At 39.6% G+C, this 21,214-nt stretch overlaps 1 protein-coding gene across 5 annotated transcripts; it reads right to left on the bottom strand.

Annotated features, from left to right (window-relative positions):
* Positions 1-1,248: 1,248 nt before the first annotated feature.
* Positions 1,249-17,455, bottom strand: ogt.1 (O-linked N-acetylglucosamine (GlcNAc) transferase, tandem duplicate 1). Of its 5 annotated transcripts, none has more exons than XM_038299116.1 (22): positions 17,119-17,455; positions 13,291-13,471; positions 11,986-12,229; positions 11,827-11,895; positions 8,601-8,717; positions 7,984-8,063; positions 7,378-7,573; positions 7,145-7,285; positions 5,921-6,021; positions 5,646-5,799; positions 5,389-5,490; positions 5,096-5,293; positions 4,688-4,846; positions 4,519-4,608; positions 4,024-4,149; positions 3,749-3,919; positions 3,554-3,670; positions 3,206-3,379; positions 2,885-3,037; positions 2,554-2,806; positions 2,352-2,475; positions 1,249-2,269 (listed from the first exon to the last, which is right to left on the bottom strand). In XM_038299116.1, the coding sequence occupies exons 1-22, from the start codon at positions 17,153-17,155 to the stop codon at positions 2,089-2,091; spliced, it is 3,168 nt and encodes a 1,055-aa protein (XP_038155044.1). In that variant the 5' UTR covers positions 17,156-17,455; the 3' UTR covers positions 1,249-2,088. The 5 variants fall into 5 exon arrangements, with proteins under 5 accessions (XP_038155044.1, XP_038155045.1, XP_038155046.1 ...); XM_038299117.1 differs by having other exon boundaries at positions 5,114-5,293; positions 17,119-17,454; XM_038299118.1 differs by having other exon boundaries at positions 13,291-13,441; positions 17,119-17,454.
* Between the last annotated feature and the right edge of the window lie 3,759 nt (positions 17,456-21,214).

Genomic DNA, 21,214 nt, shown 5'->3' with positions numbered 1-21,214 from the left:
GTAAAAAAGGAACCTTCCCCCTGCATTCAAATGCTCCTCTCCAGCAGCTGTCACTCAAATGCTCTGGTCACCACACTGCCAGTTTAATAACTATATTACCTTTCATTAAAACGCCTTTATTCATATTAAATATGAAGCATCAATACTCTGTGATACTGCTCTCCAAGTTCTAAGAGTATTAAGAGTATTAGTCAAGATGTTGACCTGAGAGGAAACCCATAATAAAACTTGTATATTATAGGAACGTCGTGCAGCTATAACTGCTTTGCTGCCACCATCTTAATTTCCAAACAAGGGGACAATATGGGATAATTCTACTAAATTCCATTAAGCTTGGATTCTACGGATTTGTTGCCCTGCAGGTCCTTCACACCTTTTTCCTCTCTGCATCTCTTGTAAATTTTCTGTTTGGGCAGCCGTTTATTTCTTTACAGGTTTACAGCTGGATGGAGGAGTGATCGTAGACGTTTTCAAGTTTAAAACAGCTTCATAACTTCATTCTGATTTTTAAAAATTTCAAAATGTTATCCCCATACTGGTCTTTTGTGCTCTTAGATTTTATTAATGCCGTTTGGTAAAACTTAGAACTTTGGTAGAACTTAACTATAATGAAAAAATATTTTCAGTTTTATGCATTTATACTTCTTTCATCTCATTGTTGATCCTCTAACAAAATCTTCCATGCATTGTCAAAACCTTGTTTCTGATCTTAAAGCTACAGTGTGTAACTTTTAGCGACATCTAGCGGGCAGACTGCAGCAACATGAACATCTCCCCCCCAACAGTACGGCGAGCGTTACGGGACAAAATGTCTTCCACGACGTCCGCATCACCTACCTTCTCAAGTGATGAGGTTTGTTTACATAGATCATTTTACAGATAGTATTTCATTAGTCTGTGTAGGGTATAGATTTCATGTAGACTTAAGATAATAAATATACCCGTTATTTTTTCTACATCGTTGTGACGTTTTGGCGATCTCGCAATCGCTAGTTTGTTGGCTCTGCGCTGCCGTAGCGCAAAGATGTCTGCCTCCATGGCTGCGAGACCCGCTCCAATGTAATTATAAAATACGAATTCTAAGGCAACGCAAATATTAAGGTTAAGAGGCTGAGCTTGTAGATGATGATAAATAACATAGTTATGTATAATATATTACATTTCTGACTGTATATCCCTGTAATTATTACACACTGTAGCTTTAATGTCAAAAAACAACTCGGAGCAAAACAATTTGGTTTCAATCTCTTTTTTTTATTATATGTAGAGACTTGCAGCTTCACCAACAGCATACAGTTAAACAATACAAAACAGAACTGTTTAGAAAATACTTACCAATTTCAGGCTTGTTTAAAAAAACAAAACAAAAAAAAACAATCCAATAAGATATTTTGATGTTTTAACTGAAGTTCAAACATGTTCCAAAAATTGCTTTTGTCCAATTATAAGCAGTTCAGTTTGACATCAAAAAGACGACACCTACTAAACAAAATCTTTTGACAAAATAAAAAGTTGGCATTTTTTGTGGGAGAAACTTTTTCAAAACGTACACATTTACTTCTTGTGGCCATTTAAGAGCAGCTCACACAAATTTGTCTCATACTGGCTTGATAAAGCTGATGAAACAATTTCAATGGTGCAACATTGTCATTTTAAAAACGTTTAACATTTAATTCAGTTCTAAACAGACCCAGTAAAGATAGATGGGCTTCCTCTCCACAAGCTGCATTTAGTCCCGTTTAAATGACAACAGGATTCAAAGGGAAATCCACTGTCCAAGGTACTGAAGGGAAAAGCAAGGTATTCACAACCTTCTCATGCTCACAAATTACACCAAGTGTTTCAGTGCAAGAGTCTCAGACAAGTCGCCGGAAAATATCTCAGGCTCTGGCTCACCATGTGACTCGACGACAAGCATAATGGGAGTCCAAGTGTGAACATTTGTGGGCTCCTTCAAACCAAGAGTCCCCAATTAGAGTAAATGAGAGAAATTGAAACAGTCACTGAAGAACAGGGAGTTTGAGTGAACCCGACCGTTCAAACGGCGCTGCTGATCAGGGTTAAAATCGTAGCTAACATGTTTCAAGTTCAGGCGTTTTCACTGGTCTCCACTGTTTGGAGTTTGACCAAGTGATCTGGCTTGTTTCCGCTGCTGTGATGTTCCCACATTTGCAGATAGAGCCTTTCCAGGTCTATCGTGTACTGCTTGGTGTTGAACAGGGGGCTGCAGATTCGCTGTTTCCAAACACGTGCTCTGATCATCTTTAGGCTGCAGGAGGTAAAGACAAATATTAGATGTACTGGAAAACTTTATTTCCTTTTAACTTGGGTTCAGATAAACGTTTACGTACTATTCCATGTCGGATCCCAATTTGACTGCTATGTCTTCATATTCCTGACGAGTCTGAGCAATCAGCTCTGGGCAGCCAAGACAATTCAGTTGTGAAGCAGCCACACGGGAGGCCAGAGTCTCACCTAAAAGATTTAAGACGTTATAATCAAAGCAAAAATACTTTAACTGTTTAAACCAAGATGATGGCTAAGCCATCTCACCTGGCATTGTGACCATGGGCGTTCCAGCCCAGAGAACATCCATGCCTGTGGTGTGACCGTTGCACAGAGGAGTGTCGAGGCACACGTCAGCCAGCTGGCCTCTTCTCACATGCTCCTCCTTAGGAGCCACGGGGGAGAAAATGATGCGAGACCCAGGCAGACCCATGTTTTGGGCGTACTGCTGGATGTTCGGCTCACCGACAGCAGGGAAGCGAAGGAGCCACAACACGCTGTTGGGCACACGTTTCAATATCTGCAGCAAAATGGGAGAATAAAAAACTAAGAATACAAGAGGTAACAGAACTGTTGGGATAATATGTATTCAACTTACATTAGCCCACATCTGAAGGGTTGGAGGATCGATCTTGTAGAGCTGGTTGAAGTTACAGTAGACGATCGAGTCTTCAGGGAGACCGTACTGGGAGCGGGTCGTCACTACGATGGTCCGCAGCACCTCCTCCCCAGTTGCAGCTTTGTTATTGATCTAAAATTGGGAATAAAACAGTGCTGTCTTGATACTTTTGCTTATAGCTTTCCAGTTGAGATGATTAATTAAATCACTGCATCTCCATAAAACAAGCATCTTCAATGACAAATGTCTCTTTAGATTTGATCCTAAACCACTCAAAACAGACATTTGTTCAGGTGGTACCTGTGTGGTGGCCAAGCCGTTGCTGACTGTGAAGTTGTTGATTGTGACCTGGATTTGGCCTTGATTGATCATGTTGATGATTGCCTCTGCTGCTGTGTTCATGGGAATAACCGGCATGGATAGAGCTCCGTTTGTGTCTCCAGCAGTAGGCTCCTGGTTGTTGTCACACTTCATCTGGTCACAAATGAAAAGTTTCAACTTCAAATCCTTGAATGCTAAAACAGAAAACTAATGATGCTACTATTAAGGATCAAGAATGAGGAGTTGCTCATCTTATGTTTTGACCCAAATACTTGCTTTTAATTCTCATAAACTGGTTTGGTTATTTTTTCTTTTTTTTAAACACACCTTTATCACTTTGACATCTGGCAGGCTGTCTAAGAACGCTTTCAGATCAATGCCGTTCAGAACAATCCGGTTGTCGAAGATGTGTCCGTTGGATTTGAAGTCAATCACGGCTTTTTTCTGCAGGTTAAACAAGTGTTACAACCGTTTCTATGTAACAAAATAGATCAATTCTGCCAACAATCTTGCTGGACAAACCTTAAGATGAGGGAACATGTTGGCATGATCTCCAATGAAGAAAGTGTTAGGCATGTAGGCCAGTTTCTCAGAGTACTGTTCAGCTACTTCGACGGGAGACGTCTCCTTGTCAGTGATGATGTAGTCCATGAAAGGAGCTCCACTGGTTCCAGGGTAACCAAGCCACATAGCCTGGTAAAATAATACGAAACAGCTGATTGAACTTAGGCCACAGCCACAACTAACTCAACTGTATTAAAGTATCTCCCCCTCTGTATCAACGGTCAGAAACTGACCTGAATAGGGGCGGGGCGGAGGGCAAACAGCTCATTCCGAGCTCCCTTGGTGTATCCGTTCATGTTGACCAGAATGTGAATTCCATCCTGCTGAATACGATCAGCTGCCTTTCCGTTGCAAGGAATCTAAGCAAAAAAATAAATAAACATGCACATTTTTAGAAGAAAAACAAAAGAATTTGATATCATTGTGGGTCTACAGATTACACAGGTCTACTAAGTAGTGCCTTTTCACAATAAAAAAACAAAACGGCTAATTTATCTAAAATGAATAGAAGAGTTAACCTTTAATTTCTTTTTCAGGAAGAGCCTTTTGATATTGATGGATAGAATGGTGCTTGTAGAAAGACTAACAAATGTATAGACTGATACGAACTTTAAACCATGGGTTAATCAAAAACCAAATAGTGTCTGACATTCAAAATATTTTTCTATACTCAATTTTATCTAATACAACTGGACCAAAAGCTTTAAGTATTCAACTCCAAAAGTTACCTGGGAAAGGTCTGTGAAGTGATGAGCTTCTGCAACCACTTTCACACGGAAGTTAGTGTTATCATCAGGGCTAAGAGCGTAGCAGAAAACCTTGGGAACAAAATTACAAACATATTTTAGGCAACTTTATCCATTAAAAATAAAAATAAATAGATGGATAAATATTAACCTCAAACTTTTCAGGATTGTGCATTCCAGGGATGGACTGCATCAGATGGGAGGTGGGGTGGTTGCCAAAGTCAGAGCTGACATATCCGACGCGCAGGCGACCGCCGCTGCTCTTCAAGTCCTTAGGATGCTCAAAAGCAGGTTTGTGGAGCGCATTAATCTGTGAAATAAATAACAATGTTAGACAACAAGATCAGACATTGATCAAGTCAAATATATTAATATTATTATTTTTTTTTAAATCAAAACTCCCCACCCTCCTTTCAAATCATCCACCATAGCAAGCAACCACTCCACCACCAGCTCTGCTGCTCCTTAATAGCCAACTGATCTCTTACCTTCCCCATATCCCAACATCCAGACCCCTCCATCACCACGCACCCAAAAATATAGTTTAAACGTTACTTGCTTTGATCATTGCGAGTACCTTATCCAGGCAAAGGTTTCCATGGCGCTCGGCTATGGCCTTCCGGAAGCTGTGAGACAGCGGATACAGCATGCTGTGGTGGGGGTGCACCGAGGGCAAGCGGTTCTTGTCAAGCTGGTCGGCCACGATGCTAACAAGTTTCTTCATCCGCTCATCGTAATCTGTCCAGTCACATACAATCTGGAAGAGAGAGGGAAAAACAGAATTTTCACATTTATAGCTTTCTAAACACTAATTAGTGAACTAGATCTGAAGATAAACAAGATTATTCAAACCTGCAGGCAATGAGCCAAGTTGCAGTAAGCATCAGGGAAGTCTGGCTTGAGTTTAAGGGCTGTGCGATAAGATGCAATGGCCTCTGGGATGTTTCCAGAATCCTAAGGAACAAATTCAGAGCGTCATTTAAAAGCTGCATAGCAGGAATAACGTTCTCAAAGTCGATCTTAAAGAAAAATCCAAGTCTTAAATTCATCATCTAAAGCCGTTTTTGCACACTTTTACAGCCAAGGAGAAACTTTGAGAACAGCCCCACCTTGTGGATAGAAGCCAAGTTGCTGTGAGCATCAGCAAAGGCTGGGTTGATCTGGATGGCACGAGTATAGCACTGCAGAGCTCCCTGGACATCCTGCATCTCCTTCAGCGTATTGCCCATGTTGGAATAGGCATCAGCAAATGTGGGGCTGATCCTAAAATCAAAGCAAAAGTTTTAGTGCATTTGATCAACTTAAACTATGACAATATGCTTCTGCAGTTACACAGACAGAAGATAGACTGAAAATATGCCTGGAGTTCATAATAAGCACAAACCTTATAGCTTCCTTGTAATGCATGAGGGCCTCCTGGAGTTTGCCTTGCTGTTGCAGGACACTGGCCAGATTAGAGTGGGCTGCAGCAAACTCTGGGAACACCTGAAGGACAAATAGAAAACATTCAGTTACTGTGCTCACATTCCCTTAAAACCAGATCAAATTAAAGAACGCTTTTAAATAACTAGGGTGGGGCAGCGAGAATCGATCAGAACCAGTTATAATGTATAAATTCTTCTGAAACATTGACATTTATTTTCTATTCCTTATTTTGATGCGCAGTCCATCGACCGGACATAGAAGTTGCCTGACACAAGTGTGTCCAATCACCCTTTTGTGCTTCAAAATAAAAAAATGTAGCTTAAGGTTTATTAAAGAAATGATCAGACGACTTTCTGGTGATAGGGATGATGGTATGAAAGGACGGTGCACAGCAGACATGATTAAACAACGCTGAACTCGTCTTTGAACTGCTGCACGGCTGCTGTAATAAGGAAGGCTATCTGAGGCTATCTGCGCATTCCGCAGGAAGAGCTGAGCCTTGTTTACATTTTCTTCCTATTTACATCCTAACAGATACCTGCTTTGTTTCCTACACATTCTGGATAGAATGAAAAGCACATTAAATCTGACAGATTTATAAGCTTAACTTCATTAGTCGTTTCCATCTGTTAATCTGGGGTCCGTTTCATATGATAAAACCCATTTACTGAACGGTGGCGTATGAAATGTGATAATTCCTCGTTCATTACTTTCAGATCAAGTTGAGTAGAGCTGAGACGAGCTCAAACGCTCAGCCTAATGCCGCATCACAGCCAGGATGAGGCAAATAAAATAAAGTTGTCTCGTAAGACAGAAGTACCTGAGGTGTCCGACAATGTTAAATGTGTTTTATTATGTTTTCAAACAGAAAGCTTTATGTGAAAATGTAACTTTGTGACTAAGTTTATATGATTTTTTTAGTTTATAGAATTTATTTTTTATATACGGCTTGAAAATAATTATAAAAATGTATAGTTAAATTCACACAAAGTTAGATTATCAAGGAATTAAATTTAATTGAGGTTCAGACTCTTTCTTCTAAACGACAGTCTGGTTTCACAGCTGACCACCATGTAAACTATAGGCTCCTTCCTCTTAAATGAATCGGGATAAAGAATGGATATCAACACGAGGAATCTGAATCGCTCAAACTAAACGATGCCCAACCCTAGAATTAACTTACTTCTAAGGCTTTTCTGTAAAGCTGAACAGCTTCTTCGATGTTGCCTTGCTCACGCTTTATGTTGGCCAAGTTGTTAAGAGAGTCGGCGTGAGTCGGACACAAACGCAAAGCTGTGTTGTAGCACTCCTCCGCTTCGGATACCTGGTTGTGACACGCAAGTCGAATTTATAAAAAGCTGACCAAAGAGGATTAAAACTATTTCAAATCTGGTACAACAAAGAAGTGCACATTACGTTGCCTTTCTCCTTCAGGGCATTGGCCAAATTGCAGTAGGCATCAGGGAAGTGGGGCTGCAATTCAATAGCACGGCGGTAGGTGTCGATGGCGAGGTCAATGAGGCCTTGCTCATAGTAGACACAGGCCAGGTTGCCATGGACAACAGCATGGTTGGGACTCAGACTCAGGGCTCTCAGGTAGGCAGCCACAGCTCTGAAACCAAAACAATCATTCAAACTTTTCTTTTCGTCAATCGACATGTAACTGGGTAACATAAAAATGACAACATTGGATAAAATGGCAGCTTATCTGTCCTCTCTGAACACTTGAATGTACAAAAAAGCAAACATTCACTGCAGACAAACGCAAGCTAATGTTGACAATTTAAAAACCATTAGCTTTATGCTGAGCTAGGTTAAGTTTTAGACCAAATTTAAATTCTAGTAATGTAGGTCCTATTTTATATTTGACTTTTATTACTTTCCAGACTGGATGAATTTGGATATTACCAAGCTGCCACTTCACTAGATGATAATTAGAAGTAGCTTGACAACAGCTCACTACATCTCATTCTATTTGTTAGAGTCAAAACCGCAGGTTAGGGTATAGCCTTTTAGACTCACCTATCAAAGATGCGGGCTTCTTTCAGAACGTTTCCCAAGTTGATGTATGCGTCTAGAAAGTTCGGGTCCAGAGTCACTGCCTACAAAAAAAAAAATAAAAAACATTTTTTAATATTTATTTAAGCATTAAAAGTAGCAACACAAAATATCTAAAATCAGAGTTAAAGAATGTTTATGAATTCATTTTTTAGACAACACTGAATGGTTTTAAGACCTTCTTGATACGACTTTACATTTATAGTCAAAATGTCTCATTGTATGTACTGCTAATGATGAAATAAGTTCAATTTGACCTAATTCAAGCAAACTTCTACCTTTATTCGCATCGACTTTTTACGTTTAAGTTTTTGATTCTCACATTTGTCAAATCAGTGCTTTAATTTTTAAAGCACAGCATTTATTCGTAAGAAAACATAACACAAAAATTGCCGTATAGCTTCATAGCATTTTACTGTTTTAAATTAAAAAGGCTCTAAAGTAGAGGTCAGGACAGCTTTCAAAAGGTTTTGTTCTTAATAGACTTACTCTAAAAGAAAACCGATATATTTCTGAAGCTTTCATCTTTTACAATAATTTCTAATCAAACACTATTTGACAATAATTAATATCACTGTTACCTTTTCAAAATGATGGATGGCCAGCCATATCTCTCCCTGGGCATTGAACACACAACCCAAGTTGCTCCAAGCGACGGCAAAGTTGGGCTGAGTCTCAATGGCTTTCAGGTAACAAGCCTTCAGTTGGGTTACAGTGAAAACCACAGGAAAGAGGACAAGAGGTAGAGCGGGGAGGGATTGTAAAATAAAATAGATTGAGAATAAAAGTAAGAAAAAACAAAAAGGGAAGAGAGAAAAAAATTAGTGTCTGATCTCCAAGAAGGCAAAAAGTGAGTCTGCAGCATGGGCTCGCTGGCGCAAGTCTGCCGCGCAAAGCTGCATTGCTTTTTCCTACGCTGCGCTGATCCAACCAACACCTACACGTAGGCCCTCATCCATCAGTTATGGAAATATTATTTATTTAATTTAGCGACATTACTATTTTCACCTCAAACAATTTTTTATAGGTCAACCAATTGAAGCATTAAGGAAAATAAACACTAATGTTGTATAAAACCTCACAACCGTGGATGCAGGGCAGTTAGCGCAGGTGATGGTCCCTGTAAAGCATGCGCAACAATCGCAGGCGCGATGTGTGGCTCTATTGCCACAACCACAATGCACCGCTTATCGCCGCTTGCTTGACCTTGCGCCTGGCAAAGGTTTTACTCGCCGCTGCGCTTGCCTATTGGCCACATGGGACAGCTGCAGACCACGAACCCCTGGCAGAGTAACTGCAACACCAGACTAGCCCATGCCTGGCACCCAGAAGATTAATCATTAAAGAATGGGGCTGTAATGGTTTCAGTGTAAATTTTTCAAGGATGTCAGAAAGAAAAGGAGGATCGAAAATGAAGAGAAAATATATAAGAAATTCTGGAGACAAAAGTCTTTTTCTGTAAGCTGATTATGACTGAAAATTTGGGTGCGCTTGAGGGCGAGGCTGGTTTGAGTGGGGAGAGGTCCACAACCAACAGGCCAAAGGGAATGAAAGGGGATAAGGGTGAGCATGCTTGCGCTTTCCGCCATTTTGGTTACTTGAAGGGTATCGCTGCGCAGCCCCTGCGTCGCTGCAGACTCACAGCGCAATATCTGCATCATCAGAATGCTGAAACTCCAAGTAAAGAAGGGAAAAACAAAATAAAAAAAACAATAACCAATATATAAGAGTTAGAGGGTTCTTACTAGTTTGCTTTTCTTAACACGTTTATAAGCTTCCATATTCAAGTCTCTTTTTATTTAATATAATACTGGGTAATTAGTATGGCTTATTTGCATAAATGCTTACTGTGAATTATGTTACTTATGATTCTTTTTGCTCTTCAAAGGAAGCCACAAGAAAGAGGAGCTCAAGCATGAAGTGAGGTTGTTTTTCTTTTGTTGGCATTTACAAACCCGTTACCATATTTTTGGACTTTGTCAGAGTGGCGGTCGCAGCTGGCTGGAAGAAGAGGAGAGGACTGAGGCTGCCCTAGTGTTCCTTTCCGCCAGGCACCTACGCAGGAATAGTGTCACCCACCTGAAACCTTCTAAATAACAGTATCAGTTGTGGAAAAAACCAAAAGAGACAAAATCAGAAAACAAGATCGTTAGTAAAAGGTTTCAAAAAATACATTCTTTTAAAATATGGAAATAAAACACCAAAACACAACAAACAAAAACTTAATGCTATTCTCAGTTTTCAGCCATGCAGTGGATGTAGCATTTCTAAGAAAACAAAGGGAATGCTTACAGGATAACTGGCAGGGAAGAAAGGCTTTCATGTGAACATTCAATCGGTGACATGAGGTCAGACTTCCAGTTAACCTTAGAATTAGCTTTTAAATCATCTTACAGGAGGGCAGTTACTGGCTTGATCTTTCCCATATGAACTGATCCCATTTCTTTGGGAATATTGATACATAATTAAAGAGGGAAGAAATATTATGTACTGCTTGTCTTTAACTTTCTAGCATTTTCATGAACTATTTCAAACTTTGTTTTCTTTATCCTGGCCTTCTTTCCTGAATCCTGGCCAATGGGTGGAGAAAAAGAGTCTGTGGATTAATTATTGTATCTAGAAGCCTCCACAGTTCTGAAATAAAGAGGTCATCGCAGTTGCTGCGCACGTTTCTGTCTTTCTAACCAAGCATCTGACGCAGGCGGTGGGGTACAGATAGAGAGCTGTCTGCTTGACGCTACTTCAGCCATTTTAAAGTGGAATTATCTGAAGAAGATGGTTATCAGAAAAGATAACCATCTGTATTTCATTTCCAAAATCAGATTTTTGTGAGTGCATGAATGAACAAATGGTGTGTGTTTGTGATGGGAGTGCAGATAAGGTTAGGCTGGATGGTCAGGAAGACAACTCGGAGCGCGTAAACCCCACCAAACCTCAGCAGGCGCGCGGGGGGCGGAGCGACAGAGCGGAGGAGGTTGTGACTCCCTGGTGCTCCTCCCCACTCCTTTACCCCCCTCTAGCACGAAATAAGATGGCCTGTAACCGGCAGGACAACTCCATATCTCCAGATCTGACCCAACCAAGGTAGCCACCCCCCTAGAAAAATTTTTATTTTGTAAAGCAAAGAAAATTAGATGGCAACTCCGGGGGGAATAAAAACACCCACAGACAGCAAACCAACATCAACAGTTAACCATTTGGTATTTTACATACAAAACAGGAGTATAGCAATTAGGTTATAAACCATCTTATTTTTTGCACTTCAAAGATAATCTAGCTTCTCATCAGTTCATGTTATCTTCCAAGACCGAGCCAGCATTTTTTCCTCCAGTTAGGACCACATGAAAATGCAGGGCCGAGGTTGGATCTGTTGGGTGAATTCAAAGACTCCAGCCTTTCTTCCTAAAAGGGCAGGGGCTGACCTTTACTAAAAGGTCAGAGTACAGCAAAAGGCAGTGGGACAAAACGGATATCTAAAGCTGCCTGAAAAAAACAAAATGAGGCTGTCTAAAATGTAATTTTTTTAGTGTCACTGTTAAAAACCTGATTGCTTTATATGAATGCTGACTGATTACAGTCCAAAATTTCCAACGGACTATGCCAAGCTGGGTAGAGAAGCTCTCTGCATTAGCTTTCATGAGCTGAAAGTGTTCTTCAAAGGGAATTTTTAATAATTCAAAATCTTAAAACATAAAGAGCATCTATACTTGGCCTTATTAGACACTTTAAATAAGAAAAAATAATAAAAAAAAAACCTAAAACAAAACATGAACACAAATATATCGGAGCCAACCCACTGTAACGTACCTTAGCCTCTTCCAAACGCCCAAGAGCTTTCAGCAGGTTACCCAGGTCACTACGCACACAATAGAGATCCTGGAGAGGAAGTCAGATTTTTTTTTTTTTTTATAACTGAACTAAATAATAGATTATGTTTTGGGGAAAAGCTAATTTTGTTTGTCTTACTGGGTTATACTGTAATGCAGACACATAAGCCTGCACAGCTCCCTCCATGTCTCCTGCAGCCACCAGGGCTGCTGCCAGGTTGATGTATCCATCGATGAAATCAGGCTTGAGCCTCAGTGCATGGCGGTAGTGCTCTATAGCTTCCTGCAGCTGCCCACGCTCCTTGTACACATTTCCCAGATTGGAGTAGGCCTCTGCAAGCATGGGGTTCTGTTTGATGGCCAGGGTGCTGAAGTGAGCGGACCTGGGAAGCAAATGGAGGAAAACAATAGTAAGACTCCAGAAGTCTTTGCTAGAAAAGGTGGTATAAGAAGGGAAAAATAAGAAACTTGTTTTGAAGCTGTAAAATTAGGCCCCTAGAAGCCCAACTTGTACTCTGATGGATTGAATCAAAGAGCTGCAACATTTTAAGCTGCTTTCACCTACTTCTGCTATGTTAAAATAAGGAGGCAGACAATGCACACATCATCCAGCTGGCTTTTAAGCATTACAGCTTGAAAGAAAAATATTATGTGCAGCAAATAAAACACCCCAGAACCTTTAAATGGCATCTACATCGCTGGCTTCTGGTAGACAATTCCTTGACAGACGATCCATCATAGATGTGGGCTGGTTAGTTTACACATAGAGAACATGTTGAAACTGCTCTACATAATATTTATTTTGTATAAACGTCATTGACATGAGGTGCTAGAAAAAAAAAAAAAAAAAAAAAAAAAAGACATCCTGCTGACTGGGTGGGGAAGGTAAAACATCTTCACTCAGGGTAAACACAGTCAGTCAAACTAAGGCTAATAAACTGTCCCTTCTTACAAGAGAAAAAAAAAAGACTTGATGTTCCACACAAAAGCATGTGTGATTAAAATCACAACATATATTAACATGGTTTCTGATCTGCATTTCTAGAGAACCACATATATAAAAGACTGCTGCTAAAACTTTATGAAACTAAAAACTACCCAAGGTAAAAGTTCTATAATCTAGTACCTGAGAAAAAAAAAAAAAAACTAAAAACAAAACCTTGCTGCTAAAATGTTAAATGCAAGAGACTGTTGAAGCTACAAGCTTCAGGACTCTGGTCTGCTTTATCATAAACAAAGAGCAGAAGGAAGCCACCATTACCTTTAAATGAGGGAAAGAATGTATAGCAGAGGTGTCAAGTATCGAAGTACAAATACTTCGTTACTGTACTTAGATTAGTATATTCCAGATTACTTGAGTGCACACAAACCCAGAAGCCCCATTTGTTGACAGCTACCACCACACCACATGTTTGGTGTTCACTAAGGACTGTATAAGGGATACCTGTCAAGTCTTCGGCATTGGAAGTGGATGGAAGACAGAAGCAATAACACGCCTGTGTTATCAGGCTCCTGCCTCCAAAGCTGCATGCAGTGGCGCTCAGCTGCCTCAAAATCTCCTGACTGGTACTCCCGGTGCGCCAATTCGGCCAACCCTTGGAAGGAAAGCATACGTTTTGTTGGTTCTGGAGCACCAACATAAGCCAAGGAGGGGGGAAAACAACACGTTAGAGGTGATGGAAGGAATGAAAATCAGACAAATAATAAAAACAAAAGGATGTGCATCTTAACATTACAAAAACAATGCTAAACTGAACTTCAAAACAACTAGGAAAAAGGAAAAACAAGCATTGCTGTTTGACAAAAACAAAATTGAAGAGTCTGTGTTATATGGTTTTACAAAATATTAATTATTTCAGTTTAATGAGATAAAATACTAGGCTGACTAAATAATGCATTTAAAGTATTTCAAGATAGGATAGGTTAATTCAAGAATTATTTTTCAAATTCATACAAAAGGCTTTGGTTGTCAATCAGGGTTTTAATAAGTAAAACGAAACATCAAAAACAATAAATGTATAAGATGAAACAAATGGGGTGGATGAGGGGTGATGATGTACAGGTAAAAAATAAGACATTTTAACCTTTAGTCAAACATATATAATACAAACAAAAGCTGCACAATATTTGCAAAATATGCTATATCTGACAATATCTGTGAATGACTTGCAATGAAATAATGATATTCTTTCTAAATCTACATACCAATTTTGTATGAAGCTAAATAAAAAAGCTAAGTGATGGTTTTGATTCTAAATGGCCGTCTTCGTGTGGGGTTTGGACCATGGCTCTAAGAGACCTTTGTTGGTTTTGATGGGTTACACAAGTGCAGCAAATTTTATAATTCTCAAAACATTCCTCCAAGCTTGGCCACACCCACATACTTTAATGTACTTTTTTTTTTTTTACTTTTAACCCCCCATGCCTTAGGTCAATGCATTGGAAGTATATAACTCTAAAGTTCTAGTGGGAGTTCGCTCAGATACAACACAAGTAACTGGAGAAAAATGGCAACCTTGATCCAAAATAGCAGACTTCCTGTTGGGTTGGGACCCTTGCTCCAACAGACTTTTTGGTAGGTCCTGGTGGGTAACACACGTGTCCCAAGTTTAATAACCTCAGCAAAGGCATGGAGCTGGTTGTTTTTGAGTTTCTTGGGGGCACTGTAGAGAAGTCGAGCCACAGCCACCAAATACTAGGCTGGATTCCTGTGTGGAGTTGGACTGCACCATTTTCGTGCAGTTGCAAAGATCTATGTGGAAATGAGAGCCACAAATATCGCCATGGCAAAACGTCTCACATCTCCATGGAAACACACTAAAACTCTCTGTGGCTTTAACAAAGACCAACATGTTATCTGCCTTTTGGACCAGTTTCAAGTTGATGAGGTTAAAAATGTCAGAGGGGGTGTTTTGATGATTTCAGAAGCCCTGTGATTCAAATTATAAATTGTATTTGGAATAAAAATGAGAGAACTAGGGGTGGTAAAAAACACATCCTCCAAAGACAGATATTTACATGGGAATGTGGCAGATAATTAATTGACATATTACTGATCTTGCTGGATTTTATTCTGCTTTACTTCCATAAATTGCAGGATCTTCTTTACTTTATCTTTGCCAGAAGATATAAACTTTAAAAGCCTTGCCCTCATAATTTGCAAATTAATTTATTTATAAAGAAAATATAAACGCTGCTTAAGCTAATTCAAATGAAATTAAAAGTAAAATAAGTAGCCAACCTTATCACTGTCTGTAACCTACTAACAAGCTAAGGAAAGCATCAGATGAGCTACCTGAGAAACTAACTTACGTTTCCCCACTTTTAAATGAAAAAAAACATGGTTACTCATCCTGCTGATCAGCTCTCTTCACTGCCATCAAAGGCTCCAACGTGTTTTCTTTTCAGGTGCTGCGTCATAACAGTGGTGCTTCCGTGCCATGTTCATTTGTTTTTACAAAAGTTGCATGTTACGACTTTTTTCACTTTACAAAGCGCAGGCTATTTTAATTATTGTGATCAATTTGCGCCGTCAATCCCGGGGCATGCGCGCTTCATTTGCAGTCTGAACGCTGAGGGTAAACTCCTCACTAAAATCCTGCGGCTCTGACTGCAGCGCTGAGAGGGATTCCTGTGGGAGAGGGAGAAAGGCGTTGGGATGGGGGAGGCGCCCCACGGCAGCAGCTGCCGCTGTAGGAGAAGAGTAGGAACGATACATGCTTTCACGCAAGAGTCTCCAAAAGCCGCCAGTGACACCGTAAAAAGTCGCCAGATTTGTCGCTAGTAGCTTTTTAAAAAAAATAGTCGCTGGAGGGGTCTGAAAAGTAGCTGAGTTGGCAACACTGCAACTGCGGCGCTGACTCGCTCCGCCATATTTTTTTTTCTTCCCCGGGATGACGGCGGCGGCGGATGACGCATTAATCGCGCGACACAACTAATCGATGATTAAATTCGTTGCCAACGCTTTTAAAAGTCGATTTTTATCGATTTCATCGATTCGTTGTTGCAGCCCTACAGTAGACCTTTGCTGAGCCTAAAAACAACACCTGCAGTTTGAAACCATTCCCATACATGTTTGCCTACAGTTTACGTCACAATGCCCAAGCCCAAATGAAGACTGTAGTAAATCAGGTTTTCTTTGTTAAGGTGTGCTCATACCAACCATTTCAAAGCCATAGACTAACTATATTCACAAAGTGGATTTGGTAGTCTTAAAAAAAACAAAAAAAAACAACAATTTAGGCTTTCCTGGTAAAAACTGATTACCTGTTATTGTTGTTTTCCCTGCCAATAAGTCTGTATTCTAAGATTATAATGCATGACAGACAGCATTACAGATTCTTTTTTTAAGGTATATATGTTGAAAACGTAAGTGTACATGCTTTGATCCATAAATTGGAACAATTAAACTGGAAACAACTTGATGTATCATCGTTTTTTCCCCCAATTAAATCAAAGTTCTTGTTTTCATAGAGTTCATGAGAACAAGATAAATATATAGATGTCCAGGCGTGGTTACAACTGGTGTATTACTCGGTACTTATTAGTCTGTATTTGAAAAAGACTTGCATACTTAAAACTATTTTGTATGCAAGGTTATTGTCTATGAAATTTAAACTGGTTTAGCTGGAAAGGAAAGAATCAAACACATTCGGGTCTTAGTCAACATATCCATGTAACATTATAGCTGTGTCCTTACGAAATAATTATGTAACGATTCATAAACTCCAAAGGAAGAATGATTCGCTTACTATACAACTCAAGACATGTCTTAAAAAACAGGCTTAAAGTATAACTGCCTAGGAGTACCTCCAATAGTTAGAAAGAGCAATAGTTACATTAAAAAGGCAACACCATCTGCTACAGATAGTACTGCATTTGCGCCATTAAGTTCCATCTAAAACAACATATTCAAGTTTTATCAAACCTTTCTAAAAGATGCTAGCGTAAACAACATAAAAATAACCGATGAATTTGGTTTTCAGTCGTTAAAGTGACACAAGCCGAACATGAAATACGTTACACATGTTGCTAGCATATGCTAACGTAATACCCGGCCTCCATTGTTAGGTGCCTCCTTGGGTAAAGATGAAGCTCACATGAAACGTTTTAACTTTTAGTTCCGGTATTATAAACTATATTGCTTCACATGCGTCTATGTTAAACATATGTTGACGTTTAAGCACGCTTTGGCCTGTTAGGATAATTACATACATTATAATTTCCTGTACATGCTAGGTGCCGTTAGCCATATTTGAGATAAAGAACCAACCTGTGCTGTCGGCCACATTTCCCACTGAACTCGCCATCTCCTCTGTCTTCGGGGATTTCACGTTGGTCGTCAACTTGTCGTCTCAAGAGTAACAATTTTAGAGAAAAGCTCTTTTTATCTAGCCTTTAATCGGAGAAAAAAAAACGTTGCCTGACTGTTAGGGTCAAATAAACATACCAAACCTTTCTGAATTCTAACTCTTGGTAAAGGAATTTACTGTAAAAACGACTATACTGTAAGATAGTGACTAATATTATACTTTTCAATTCAATTCGATGAGCTGTTACTAGAAGCTTCTAACACTCCCGCTTCCTCTCTTCAACAAAGCAGGTAGTGAACATAAAATGGCGAAATGGGTGGAACTTGTTTTTCAGACAAACTAGGTCCACAAAATACCATTAAAAGATACGGACCAGAAATTGCATTTAACCGGACATTTATTTCAAGGACTATCAACATAATACAATTATTAAACATTGGTTTACTTATGGCGATAAGCGGTTTCGTGAAATATAAAATTTCATCGTAAAAAATTTCCCGCGGAAGAATATATTGGTGCAGTGAGACGAACCACTCATGCTGTCTGGCGCAGCAGCGCAACATTTGCAACATGGCGTTATGGCTAAAATAAGAGAGAAAGAAAAACAGGTCAATAAAAGAACAAACAAAAGAGCCCCTTTTTGCAAGTGTTTTGATAATACTTTCAAAATAGCTCAGTTAAAAAAATAGAAAACAACCACAACATGAACAATCTTAGAAACAAGCCCTCTTTCTGTGCATCAACAGCATCCTCAGCTTCACTGCCACCAAATATATTGGATATCCTCCACCATCCTGCATTTTTATACAATGCACTGCATTTTAGCCTCACATATTAACATATTCCAACTCATAAAGAATGAACAAATCGTTAAGTTATGGACAGTTATGTAGGGCGTCATCTTTAATAGAAATATTAAATATAATTACCTAACAGTATTGAACCACAATAACATTAGTCGTTTTTTTTTTTGTTTTGTTTTTTACAGATTGATGATAACAGTCAAACTGATACAAAGTTTTCTGTCTAAGGAAAACCAATTGGTTGCATCAAATCATTGACTGGGATGCAATCCCTCACACTAAGCATGCTTGTAGCGACAGGAGAGAGGTAAAACTCCCTTTTAACAGGAAGAAACCTCCAGCAGAACCAGGCTCAGTGTGAACTGCCATCTGCTGAGGCCGACTGGAGTTCAAGGAGACAGAAGCAGATATACAAAAAGCAACTGTAAAAGGTGGCCCCGTCCATGAAACACACAGCCAGGCAGACGAGCTCTGAGTCAACTCCCATGTCAGAGGATGAAGACCCAGTGATACCAGTCTATAGATCTCAATGACATGCTCATTAAAAAGCATACAGTCAATAACAGAGGTGTCAAGTAACGAAGTACAAATACTCTGTTACTATACTTAGGTACACTTTTTAGGTAGCTATACTTTACTCCATTACTTATTTTTCTTCCTACTTCTGACTTCTACACATGTTCACACTAATATCTGTACTTTCTGCTTCTTACATTTTTAAAACATACGTCACTTGTTACTCTTGGCTTCAGTTTAATGTTTATAACTCAAAGAATGGTTTTCAAAAATGAGTTTTCAATTCATATAGTGGCATTTTTTTAAGGTTACTTTATACTTTTATACTTTAGGTAGTATTTGGAGCACATACTTTTTCACTTTTACTTGAGTAAATGTTGGGATCTGGAGAGTTACCATCTGTCTCCAGCAGAGAGCGCTGTGGGTCTCCTGGGCTGGAGCCTCCAGCACACCTGAGGCTCACCAGCCCATTAGGAGACCTTCCTTCATAAGCAGCAGTCAGACCTTCCTTTGACGCCACACTGTTGACCAAGTTTGAAAGCCTGACCAAGGTCTGAAGCTCTGGATGAGCTTTACCTGGAAACCTGCCCACCTGCCCATGGAAGCCAAACCAGAAGGTCTCAGTCTGGATTCCTCCTTCAGCTCTCAGGGAAGAGCTGGGAAGCTAACCTGAAGATCTCAGTCTGGATTCCTCCCTCAGCTCTCAGGGAAGAGCTAGGAACAAAACCCACGGCTAAGAGTCACTAGCCAGAAGCTAGACGCTGCTGCTGCTGAGCTCTCTGGAACTCCCACAATCTCTGGACCCAATCGGTTCCCCATTCCAAGGATCTGTCTGAACCCCTTCAAGGTACTTTCAGAATTCACTCTCTCGTCAAACCATCTAACTGCCTGGCTAACTAAACTCTCATCTCTCCAGAAATAAGTGAAACCAGTCCCGGACCTGCACCAGAACCAGTCCTGAGTTACTCTGTACATTTCCCTAATAAACCTTGTTAACTTTTACTCTGTTGGTGTTCTGCATATGGGTTTAGCTCATTAAACCGATCATGACAGTAAAGAGGTCAAGTTGATACTTCAACTTTTACCAGAGTGTTTTTAAACTGCAGTATCTGTACTTCTACTTAACAAATGTGTGTACTTTTGACACCACTGGTCAACAGGCATACATGTGTGTGTATATATATATATATATATAAAAAAAAAGGCTTTTGAAATCGCTGTATTGACAAAAAAAATGTAAGGAATCAAAATCCTTACAAAAATTCTACATTTTTTTAACATTATCATACTATTCAAAATTATTAATAAAAATAGATTTTTTTTTAAAAAGAAAATCATAATTTCAACAAATTTTTAAAATACTTTAATTTTAATTTCAATTCATAAATACTTTTTAGATCCATCCATCCTCTCCCACTTATTCCGACAAGGCTCCAGTCCGTCACAGGGCAACTTTTTAATTCCCAAAATCAAAATTTAATGTTGTTAAAAGTCATATATGGGTTTCCTCAACAGGTTGCTATAGATTTTAATGGTTGTAGCTATGAAGGATCTCTGGTAGCAATTGCAGTGGCTCTGGAGAAATCTCTGACTGAAGACATTCTGTTGTACTGCAGTCTAATAAAAGAAGATGCTCAGGATTGTCTTCATATTATGAAAAAATCCTCTTTTTAAAATAACCTCCAGAGGTTCTAGAGGAGTTCGTAGGACAGAGCTGAACTTTGAATACACAAGTCATTTGCTCCGATGCTCTTAACCCAGCAGATGATAGAGGGGGAGATCCCAATGTCCACAACAGATTTGTAGAAGATTTGCAGCCTCTTCTTAGCCATGCTGAAAGCCTCCTTAGGAAATACAGTCCTTTCTTGGTTGCATCCCAGTTGTGTCTCCAGTGTAGTTTGTTGTCCAGATGAACACCAACACCTCAACCACCTCCGATTCTTCTCCCATGTTAATAGGATTCAACTTGCTCCTGTTTCTTCTGAAATTTACAGTATTCTCCCTCATGTTGTTCATGTTCAGGATCAGATGTTTGTTTCCACACCAGCTCTCTGTACTCAGCTTCTTGTCCATCCTTGATGCAGCCAATGCCTGCATAGTGAGCCGAGTATTTCTATAGATTACAGGACTTTGTTCTCTTCTGTAAGTCAGATGTGTACAGAGTAAAAAGGAATAGTGAGAATACTGTCCCCTGTGGTGCTCCTCTGCAGCTGCTTGATTAGATAGTTGACTGTTCAGTTTAACAAACTGGTCTGTTTGTCAGGTAGTATTTGATCCAGGCAATTGTTGATGCCTTCACCTGAGTCTTCTGAAGTTTCTCACAAAGTAAGTCAGGCTTACTTTGGGTTAAATGCACTGGATAAATCAAAGAGCATGGTCCTCACAGTGCAGCCTGCCTTGTCTAAATGACTGTGTATGATGGCTCCATCAACCCCATCGGGATAATCAAACTGCAGAGGGTCCTGATAGCTGCTTGTTTGATTTCTAAGAAGGACCTGCAGGAGTCTCTCCAGGATTTTCATGATGTGGGATGTAAGGACAATTGTCCAGCAGATTCCAGAGCAGTTTCTTTCCCACTGCCATTAGGCTGCTGAATGATGTATAAAATGAGGTTATAAAAAACCCCAAAAAACCCTAAATGTTGGAAACTGTAACTCACATACAGCCGTATGTTTACATTTGCTCTGCTCTGGCTTTTAGGTCTCTCTCTCAACCTGTTGTATAGAGACAAATAGAT

Source organism: Cyprinodon tularosa, unplaced genomic scaffold (genome assembly GCF_016077235.1).
Source record: "Cyprinodon tularosa strain WSP-4 unplaced genomic scaffold, ASM1607723v1 ctg42, whole genome shotgun sequence".
NCBI lineage: Eukaryota > Metazoa > Chordata > Actinopteri > Cyprinodontiformes > Cyprinodontidae > Cyprinodon > Cyprinodon tularosa.
The sequence above is the reverse complement of the archived record's forward strand: the minus strand, read 5'-3'. Positions and strand labels throughout refer to the sequence as shown.

What these genes read in the sequence shown, in the direction of transcription:
- ogt.1 (XM_038299116.1), bottom strand. Translation starts at nt 17,155, where the DNA reads ATGGCGAGTTCAGTGGGAAATGTGGCCGACAGCACAG. An exon ending in CTGCATTACAGTATAACCCA is followed by an intron (nt 11,896 to 11,985) that starts GTAAGACAAACA and finishes CTTCCTCTCCAG; the next exon opens with GATCTCTATTGTGTGCGTAG. An exon ending in CCATCCATCATTTTGAAAAG is followed by an intron (nt 8,064 to 8,600) that starts GTAACAGTGATA and finishes TTTTTTTTGTAG; the next exon opens with GCAGTGACTCTGGACCCGAA.